At 43.8% G+C, this 10,626-nt stretch overlaps 2 protein-coding genes across 4 annotated transcripts in view; one reads left to right on the top strand and one right to left on the bottom strand.

Moving 5' to 3' along the window:
- The window catches only part of BBOF1 (basal body orientation factor 1), a 41,418-nt gene extending 30,927 nt beyond the window's left edge, over positions 1-10,491 (bottom strand). The window contains exons 1-4 of the mRNA XM_006170538.3: positions 10,320-10,491; positions 5,986-6,214; positions 3,624-3,689; positions 511-654 (exon numbers count right to left, since the gene is read on the bottom strand). Coding sequence (XP_006170600.1) covers positions 511-654; positions 3,624-3,689; positions 5,986-6,214; positions 10,320-10,375 — 495 coding nt within the window. The 5' untranslated portion in view covers positions 10,376-10,491. The remainder of the gene's footprint in view (positions 1-510; positions 655-3,623; positions 3,690-5,985; positions 6,215-10,319) is intronic.
- Positions 10,492-10,545: 54 nt separating this feature from the next.
- The window catches only part of ENTPD5 (ectonucleoside triphosphate diphosphohydrolase 5 (inactive)), a 42,022-nt gene continuing 41,941 nt past the window's right edge, over positions 10,546-10,626 (top strand). For 2 of the 3 annotated variants that reach the window (XM_014585010.2, XM_027769103.1), the window contains exon 1: positions 10,546-10,599. The gene's annotated coding sequence lies outside the window, so the exon portion shown is untranslated. The remainder of the gene's footprint in view (positions 10,600-10,626) is intronic. The other variant, XM_027769102.1, reaches the window with a different exon arrangement.

Below are 10,626 nucleotides of genomic sequence, written 5' to 3'. Positions count from 1 at the left end.
GAAAGCAAGAAATCACCCCCCAGGGGGGATGGTCACGCCGCAATCCCTTCTCCTCCATTCTCCTCTGGGGATCTTGGGCACGCATGCACACGCGCCCGGCGTGAGTTTTAAGCCACCGGGTCCGGGACACGAACCGTGGTCGACTACGTGGGAGTCCAGCGACATAGCCATTACGCTAACTGCTGGTTCCCAAACTCCTTTTTAAAAAAAAAAAAAAATTAACTTTATTAATTCATTTATTTTTAATTTAACCAGAGAGAGAAAGAGAGAAGGTGAGACACCAGGTCTGGGACTCAAACTGTGGTTGGCCATATGGGAGTGTCCAGCACCACCTGCTGGTCTCCTAAACTCCTTTTAATAATAATAACCAGAGAGAGAGTGAGAAAGCAAGCCACCAGGTCTGGGACTCAAACCGCGGTTGGCCATATGGGAGTGTCCAGCACCTTAACCACCACGCCACCTGCTGGTCCCCAATATTTATTTATTTATTTTTTAAAGAAAGCAACTTACATCATCTAATTCTTTCTCCACCTGAATTTTTCTCTTCTGGAATTGTTTTATTGTTTTCAGCTCAGTCTGAATCATGCCGATTTCTTTCGCTTTTTGATGGAAGTGTCCTTCCAGCTCATTTATTTGCACAGTATATTTTTGTTCCTGTATTCAAAAAAGAGGGAAATAAGTTAAGAAATAGAACATAAGTTCCATGGAGTCGTGTTCCACATGGCTCACTTGCATATCTTCTTTATGTCTTTTTTCCCAAATGTTTTTTAAAGAATTACTTTATTTAACTTTATTATTATTTTAATATTTCCAGAGAGAGACAGAGAGAGAAAGTGAGAAAGCAAGCCTCCAGGTCCAGGACTCAAACCATGGTTGGCCATGTGGGAGTCCAGCACCGCTAACCACACCACCACCTGCCAGTCCCTATATCTTTTCATTTTTACGTAAAGTTTTCATTTTTATAAAAAGACACCAACTTCCCTGTACAAGAAAAAAGTTCTGGAAAAATTTCTGTACAGGCTGATTGTGTATAGAATGGAATAAAGCACAGACATTTATTAAAAAGGGGTATGAGAGGACTAAACAAATCTTTAATGCGTAAAATGAATAAAAACAGTGACCAGCAGGTGATGTAATAGTTGTTGCTGGACTCTTACATAGCCAACCATGATTTGAGTCCCAGACCCAGAGGCTTGAAATTTATGCGGGGTACCTGTGCATCTGTGCCCAAAATCCCAAGAGGAGAATGGAGGAGAAGGGTCTGTGTTGTGGCCATTCCCCTGGCAGGGTGATTTCTCACTTTCGGTCTCTCTGTTCCTGTCTCTCCAGCAAGCACATGCACTGATAGCATAATCGCTCTTAAAGTAAATAAATAAATAAAAGGATAAAAACATTCTTGACCTAAGTTAAAATGAGTTAGCTAAGAAACAAAGGGAAAATAAATATTCTTAAGAAATTAAGACGTTTCGGGACCGGCAGTTGGCATAATGGCTATGTCGCTGGACTCCCATGTAGTCAACTGCGATTGGATTCCCGGACTAGAGGTTTAAACTCGCGCCTGGCGCGTGTGCATGCGTGTCTAAGATCCCGCCGAGAGGAGAATGGAGAAAGGACTGTGGCGTGGCCATCCCACTGGGGGGTGATTTCTCACTTATGTCTCTCTGTCTCTTGCTATCTTTCTGGTGGACACATGCACCCTTTAGCAAAAACCTCTCAAAAATAAAAAAAAAAATAAGAAATTAAATAACAAAAAAGAAGTTTGGAGAAAGAGGAAATAGAAGGAAAAGGAAATAGGAAAGGGAGGAGGAGTAGGAGGAAGAGGAAGAAAAAGAGAAGAGGGAAGTGAGAGGAGGTAAGGGGAAGCAAGAGGCCAGCCACAGGGGCATGCTGGTAACACATCTGTGAGGCTGAGGCCACATGAGAAGGTCCCAGGTTTGTGCTTCAGGGTCTCCCTGTCACACTAGGTACACATGCACATGCTGATGGTCCTGCCTAGCTGAAGCTGGGGTGAACCTCAGTGTGAAGACCTTTCTGGAGGTAGCCCTCCCTTCATCCTTTCTTTCCCTCTTCCCCATCCAAGAAATAAACTTTTTCTGACAGATTTTTGCTGTAGGGTGCATGCACTCACTGGCAAGACAGAGAGACAGAGACAGAGACAGAAAGCATGAAATCGCAGCCCCCTGCGGGAATGGCCACACCACAATCCCTTCTCCTCCATTCTCCTCTCGGGATCTAGGCCATGTGCCCACACATGCCCAGGGTAAGTTTTAAGCTACCAGGTCTGGGACCTAAACTGCATTCGACTACATGGGAGTTCAGTGACCTCACCATTATGCCATCTGCTGGTCCCAAAATAAACTTTTTTTTTTAAGAGATATTTTTTTTTTTTTTTGCTCTAGGGCATGTGCACTTGTCAGAGAGACAGAAAGCAAGAAATCACCCCCCTGGGGGGGATGCTCCCCCATCCCTTCTCCCCCATTTTCCTCTCGAGAGCTTGGACACACACACACACACACACACACACACACACACACACAGGGCTGTGTGAGTTTAAGCAGCCAGGTCCAGGATTCAAACCACGGGACTATGTGAGAGTTCAGCAACAAAACCATTATGCCATATGCTGGTCCCGAAGTAAGCATGTTTTTTTAAAGAAGAGAAAAAGGCCAATAGCCCAATTTAAAACTGAATAAGGGGGCCAGCAGGTGTGGTGGTTAAGGACACTGGACTCCCACATGGCTGACTGTAGTTCGAGGCCTGACCTGGCGACTTGCTTTCTCTCTCTCTCTCTCTCTCTCTCTCACTGTCCCTCTCTGGTCAAAAAAAAAAAAAATTAAACAAGATTTTAATTTTAAGACTTACTAAAGGGTATGCACACTTGCCAGGGAGAGAGAAAGAGAGACGGAAAGTGAGAAAGCACCCCTCGTGGGGCTGGCCATGTTGTGATCCCTTCTCCATTTCTCCTGTTGAGATCGTTGGGCATGTACATGTATGCACACATGCCCAGTGTGTTTCTCAAGCTGCTGCAACTGGGATTCAAACTGCACAATCAGTCACGTGAGATCCATCTGACTTCACCACCACACTATTGGCTAGCCCTGAACAAAAGATATTAAAAAAATACAAATGGCCCTCAAACATTTGAAAACTGCACAACTGGCTCATAAAAAAAATAATAATACAAACAAAAACTACTGTAATATCACTTCTCTTCTGCCACATGGGCAGAATTAAGGTCTTGAACCGTGGTCAGCCATGTGGGAGTCCAGCACCTTAACTATCATGCCACCTGCTGGCCCCATATTTGTTTTGTAAGTTTATTTCTTTATTGAGAGAGAGAGAGGGAGAGACAGGCACCCCCACACTATGACCCATTCCTAGTTCCATGTACATGCCCAGCATGTTCAGGAAGTCCCAGGACCTTTCCCAGTCATGTTACCACTGCGTCCTCACCTGACCCCTTATATGTTGTTTTTGAGCTTCTGCACAATCAAGTGAGTAAGGCTTAAGTTTATTGAGCTGCTCAGAGAACACATTCACTTAATCTCATTGCATTTTAAAACATTTAAGCTCACCAGAGACCCAACTGCCTAGTAAGTAATTAGTGTATGTAGACAACTCACCAATTTTTCCTTCTCCTCTTGAGCCTTTTCCTTTGTTTCAGTCAACTGCTGTTTGAGTTTTTCAATCTGTAGAAAATAGAAATACAGAATCAGGAAAGTAATGAAACTGCTCTGTATCTTACCTTTATTCCGTGGCCAGTTTTTGCATAATAGCGAAACCAGTAGTCTGAGAGAGGTGAGTGTGGTGGGAAGAAAAGCAGGGACAAGAATTTACTTCTTCTATATCCTTAACCTGCTATGGCTGGTTTCGAACACCTGGCTGTCATCAGACATACCTGGGTAACTTTATTCTTATTGTGGTAAGAGGTGCAGTATTAAATTTACCATCTTCACTCTTTTTAATAGTAGTATTGAATATATTCACATTGCTGTTCTAGAACTTTTCACCTTACAAAACTGGAACTATTAAACATTTATTCCCTCTCTCTTCTTCCCAAGCCCCTGGCAATTATCTTCTATACTTTCCATTTGTATGATTTTTGACTACTTTAGACACTTCCGATTGGAATTATAGAGCATTTGTTCTTTTCTGATTGGTTTATTTCATTTACCATAATGTCCTTGAGTTCATTGATGTTGTTAAGTGACAAGTTTTTTTGTTTTTTTTTTTAACCCCAATTTGCTATAGGGTGTGTATGCTCACTAGAGAAAATCGGAAAGACACAAAGAGAGAAAAAGTGAGACACCCTGATTGGGGGGGTGGTGTGTGTGCGGTCTACACCTCAATCCCTTCTTCTCCATTCTCCTCTAAGGATCTTGGGCATGTACCCACACACACCTGGTCTGTTTTTCAAGCTGCTTGACCTGGGCCTCGAACTACACAGGGATTTAGCCACCTCCACTACTGACTGGCCCAAGATTTCCTTTCTAAGGCTGTGCAATTTTCCATTGCAAGGCTACACCACATTTCCTTTATCCATTCACCTGTCACTGAATATTTGAGTTGCTTCCATATCATGGCTATTGTTAATAATGCTGCAATAACCACAAATGAGCAAATCTCTCTTCAAGATCCTGCCTTGAATTCTTTAGGATATCTTGTACACCCAGAAGTAAGAATGGTAAATATCTAATTTTTTGAGGATCTTCTAAACTGTTTTCTAAATGGCTATAAAATTTCAGATTCCCACCAATAATGCACAAGGGTTCCCATTTCTCTACATCCTTTCCAACACTTATTTTGTTTTTTCTCTCTTTGGTAGCTGTCATAATGAGTATGAAGTGGTATTTTGTTTGTGCTTATTTGTTTATTTAATTTGAATTTTGTGTTTAAGAAACTTTTCTTCCCTTTTTTTTTTTTTTTTTTGCTAGAAAGCACATGCTCTCCTGGAGAAAGACAGAGAAGGAGAAAGTGAGAAATCATGCCCAGGGGATGGTCATGCTGTAATCCCTTCTCCTCTCAGGATTTTGGGCATGCACACACATGCACACCTAGCATGATTTTCAAGCTGCTAGGTCCAGGACTCAAACCACGATCCACTATGTGGGAGTCCAGCACCTTAAACACCATGCCACCTGCTGTGCCCTTTAGATAACTATTTTAAAGAAAACTTGGGAGTGCCAGTTGGTGGTAAAGCAGTAATACAACTGGACCCATATGGGAAAGACACTGGGTTCGCGTGCTGGGAATCTCCGAGCATGCCTGGACACACAAGTGCCAAAGATCTGAGCCAGCTGAGACTGGGAGTGGATCCCAGTATGAAGACCCTGTTGGGAGTGCCTGTCAGTCTCTGTGTCTGTCTCTGATGGAAGAAATAAATATACTTTAAAAAATAAAATCCTGGAGGGGGCCAGCAGTTAGCGTAATGGCTATGTCATTGGACTCCCATGTAGTCGACCATGGTTCTAGTCCCGGACCCAGCGGCTTAAACTCACACCGGGTGTGTGTGCGTGAGTGCCCAAGATCCCGAGAGAAGAATGGAGAAGGGATTGCAGCATGGCCATCCCCACTGGGGGGTGATTTCTCACTTTCTTTCTCTCTGTCTCTCTCTGTCTTTCTGGTGAGTGCATGCGCCCTATAGCAAAAATCTCCCCCCCCCCCCAAGAAAAAAAAACACAACAAAAACCAAAAACCTGGACCCAGCAGGTGGCATGGTGGTTAAGGAACTAGACACTCCCACATGGCCAACCACAGTTTGAGTCCCGGACCTGCTGGTTTTCTCATTTTCCCTCTCTCTCTCTGGTCAAATTAAAATAAATGAATAAATTAAATTAAATGAATAATTATTTTAAAAAGTAAAAATATTTAAAAAAATCTAACTGACATATCTTATGACATTTTAAGGTATTAAAATCATTGAAATATATAATCATGCCAATGTAGCCACAGAGATTGTTAATTGGAGGTTTTCTACCTACATACCAAATTATCTTTCTCCTGATCCTGCTTCTTCAGGTAGCTTAATACAGACATTGTGTCTTTCTCCATTTTAAACTGCTGTTTCTTTAATTCTTCATTACTTTTTGCCAGTCTCCGAGAAGTATCACGATACTCAATCCTAGAGAGTTCTGTGACTTCCAACCTGGCCTCCCAAAGGGAGGCATTAGCCTTGGCTCTGTCCACCACCGATTCCTCTGTTTTTATTGTCTTCCTGCATGGGAAAAGGGCATTGATAATATGTAACTATTTCTCAACTATATTAGTATCACATCTCTCTCTTCTTTAAAAAAATTTATCTTGGGAACCAGCAGTTAGCGTAATGGCTATGTCGCTGGACTCCCATGTAGTCGACTGCGGTTCGCGTCTCGGACCCGGTGGCTTAAATCTCACGCCGGGCGCGTGTGCGTGCGTGCCCAGGATCCTGAGAGGAGAATGGAGGAGAAGGGATTGCGGCGTGACCATCCCCCCTGGGGGGTGATTTCTCGCTTTCTGTCTCTATGTCTCTGTCTGGCGAGCGCACGCGCCCTATAGCGAAAACCTCTCCAAAAAAAAAAAAATTTATCTTGTGGGTTGGCAGATGGCATGGTGGTTGAGGCTGTATTCCCATGTGGCCAACCACGGTTCAAGTCCTGGACCTGGCGATTTGCTTTCTCACTCTCCCTTTCTCTCTGTCTGTCTCTCTCTGGTCAAAATGGAAGAATAATGATAATAAATAAAATGACAAATAAATAAATCTTTTAAAAAATTTATCTTGCTTGGCATTGTCTGGTACATACAGGCAAATATTATTCAATTAATGAATTAATATGAAATACATTTATTTGCATCTATATGAGAATTAAGTAGGTGCCTCGTCCTGGAAGAGAGAAGCAAGGGAGCATAATTCTACCAGACTGGAAAAAGAAAAAGGGAAGGTATAACAATCAAATTTATTTCAAGAGATATTATATGTTTTTATATAATTCTTTGATTCTCCCACATATGAATTATCCTCTCTATTCCTATTCACTCGGTGCTGGACTTTGTTCTCTCCATTACAAATCCATGACCTTTCATCCTCTTCTATAGGTTAAAGCAATAAAAGATTTTTTTTTTTTTTTGAGAGGTTTTTGCTACAGGGCATGGGCGCTTGCCAGAAAGACAGAGAGACAGAAAGCGAGAAATCACCCCCAAAGCGGGGATGGCCACGCAGCAATCCATTCTCCTCCATTCTCCTCTTAGGATCTTGGGCACGCACGCACAAGTGCTGGCGTGAGTTTAAGCCACCAGGTCCGAGACTCAAATCAAAGTCGACTACATGGGAGCCCAGCGAAATAGCCATTACGCCAACTCCTGGTCCCAAAAGGAGATATTTTTAAAATAATTATTTTATTTAACTTTATTTTAATTTGACCAGAGAGAGACAGAGAGAGAAAGCAAGTCACCAGTTCCAGATATGAACCATAGTTGCCCATGTGCAAATCCAGCACCCCCAGCCACCACGTCACCTACCTGCTGGCTTCAAAAAGAGATATTTTTCAAAATAAAGATTTATTGTACAAGTATTAACAAACAGTACCCCTAGCATATGGTAGGCACTAGATATAAAAATATATAGATAATACATATTCATCTGTATTTGAATTCTAAATATTCTCATGCATATTTATTGGTGGGCTCTTTTTAAATCATATATCTTATTTTATTTATTTATTTATTTTTTCAAGTTTGTTATAGGGCATGTGTCCTCATCAGAGAGTGAAAGAGAGAGAAAGTGAGAAAGCAAGCCACTCGGTCTAGGTCAAACCACAGTCAGCCATGTGGGAGTCCAATGCTTTAACTACCACACCACCTGCTGGCCCTGGAGGACCCTTCTTTGCTGTTATAACTCTCACATCCACTCCTCAACTCCTGGTTCTCAGTCCCTTTCCACTCCAGCTTTCACCTTTTGTTCTCTTCAAAGGCCAGTCCCCTCTGCAACCACCAAGAACCCTCTCGTTATAGCCACTGACCTCCATTTCCAGCATGATTTAGGCACTAGTGACAAACTGCATTACTATAATCACCCGATATTTGATGCAAGAAATTAGACACCTCCAATAGAATGACCACTAACACTGACTATAGAAACAAAGCCATAGTTCTCAAATAGTAGGTCACAGAAAATCCAAGGAATAGGAAGTCTTAATGTTCCTCATTGTTCACACGTGTGCTACAGATGCATGATCAAAATAAAAACACATGCTTCAAGTCCCAAAAATGCAATATACCCTTAGCACTTAAAAAAGTGTTGTACCAATGTGCAGTTACTTAAAAAAAATACAGATACACACACTGTACAATACTTACATTAATACTCAGGTAGGAAAGAACCACGTAAGCATATACATTGGACTATCCTTTTATAATGAAAAAAAAAAAAGAGTATACCCCAAAATAATAAGTGGCTATCTCTGAATGATGAGATTACAGGGGATTTTTGTTTTGTTTTGTTTTTCCTTTGTTTTCATGTGTCTCAAACTTTCTGTATTGGTGTGGCTTACTGTTTTTTTGTTTGTTTTTTGGTGTAGGGCACACGCACTAGCCAGAAAGAGAATGTGAGAAATCACCTCCAGGGGTGATGGCCATGCTGCAATCCCTTATCCTCTACTCTCCACTCAGGATTTTGGGCATGCATCCATAGGTGCCAGTATGATTCTTAAGCCGCTAGGTCCAGGACTCAAACTGCAAGGCTGGCTATGTGGGATTCAGCACCTTAACCTGCACACCACCTGCTGGCCCAGATCTACTGTACCCTTTTTTTGTTTTTAAACATTTCTTTTTTTTTTTTTAAGAATTATTTAATTGTTGGAACCAGCAGTTAGCATAATGGCTATGTCGCTGGACTCCCATGTAGCCAACCACGGTTCTCGTTCCAGACCCGGTGGCTTAAAACTCACGCTGGGCGCATGTGAGTGTGTGTCCAAGATCCCGAGAGGAGAATGGAGGAGAAGGGATTGCGGGGTGGCCATCACCCCTGGGGGGGAAGGTGATTTCTCGCTTTCTGTCTCTCTGTGTCTTTCTGGCGAGCGCACGTGCCCTATAGCAAAAACCTCTCCAAAAAAAAAAAAGAATTATTTAATTGTGGCCCAGCAGGTGGCAAGGTGGTTAAGGCACCAGACTCCTACACGGCCCCCTGTGGTTTGAGTCCCTGACTTGACAGCTTGCTTTCTCACTCTCCATGTCTTTCTCCCTGTGTGTCTCGCTGGTCAAGTTCAATAATAATAAAAAATAAATAAATGAAATTGAATAAAACATATTATAAAAAGAATTATTTAATTGTATTTATCTTTTTAAAAATTTGCTACAGGGCATGTACACTCACCAGAGAGAGAGAGAAAGAGAAAGTTGTCTGGTGGAGACTCAAACTGTGTAAGCCATATGGGAGTTCAGTGCCTTAACCACCATGCCACCTGCTGGCCCACAGACTCACTGTACTCTTAAATTACTCTATAAACATCACAAGTTTTGAGGATTCCCTTGCAATTCTACATAGGGTGATGCTGGTCACCATGTACAACTCTCCAAAGCATCTATAAACCACCTGGTCACTCAACAGATGTAGTGGAAATCTATAATAAGAGCAACTCAAGCCTGCAAGTGTTCCTTCTTCAGCAGACCTTCTTCATGGTCTCTGATCAGTCTGGGAAAACCTCAAGTTACTCAGTTTGGTCAAACCGGTTGGATGGCTCCTTTGAACTTCAAAAGGGATCTCTCAATAGGCCTAAGGAAAGATTTCTACCACCCAGGCATCTTCTAGATCAGGCATACCCAAACCCTGGGCTGCCACTGGGGTCTGTGGCCTGTTGGGGCTCTGCCTTCCCCGGGGAAGCAGGGGAGTGGGCAGCAGGCAAGCTAGCAGACGCTTGGGCTGTGTTTACTTCAAGTCCCAGTGGCTGGCATTGCTGCTTGGGCTCCACCTCTTGTCACATCACTGTTGACACTAGATTCCCAAGAGAGCTGAACGCTTTTGCGTGATTATTTCACTGTACGGTCCAATGGGGTAGTGGTGGTAATGGGGTGCATGGTGGCTTGGGATCATCCTCGTCCTCCCGCCTCCACCGACGGTGGAGTGCCTGGTGCCAGATGGCTGGGGGAGAAGGGTCACTGTTCTACATGTGGTAGATATCTCTCATGCTAGGAGCAAGCAAGAATAAACCACAAGAGCGGTAATTCTCAAAAGCGGGGAGAACCAGACAGATCCGGGTGGGCCGGCGGGAGGGCGCCAGCTGGCCAACTCTCCGACCCAAAAATCCCTGGAGGGGGGACCTTTTCCCCCACCGGCGGATGCTCCTTACTTCTTCACTTTGCCTTTACTCTTGCTTTTCCTTTTGTCTTTTCCCTTCCACGGCATCTTGGCTTCTCCAGGGGCCGGGCTGCGGTGGCCGCCTGGCCTCAGCCGCCCGGCCCGCCTCCGTCTCTAAGGAAACCAGCACGCGGAGCGAGAAACGTTCCGCCTCGCCGTTGCCGGCGCGCTGAGGGCGCACGCGCCTTTGACGTAGCCCTGACGCCACCACGCGGGGGGCGGGCGGAGATCGCCGAGGCGGCGGGAGGCCGCGCCGGGGTGGCGCGCGCGCGGTGAGTGTGAGTGTGAGTGAGGGCTGC

Source organism: Tupaia chinensis, unplaced genomic scaffold (genome assembly GCF_000334495.1).
Source record: "Tupaia chinensis unplaced genomic scaffold, TupChi_1.0 Scaffold148607_1, whole genome shotgun sequence".
Lineage (NCBI taxonomy): Eukaryota > Metazoa > Chordata > Mammalia > Scandentia > Tupaiidae > Tupaia > Tupaia belangeri.
Note: the sequence above shows the minus strand (reverse complement) of the source record. Positions and strands in the feature narration are given on the sequence as shown.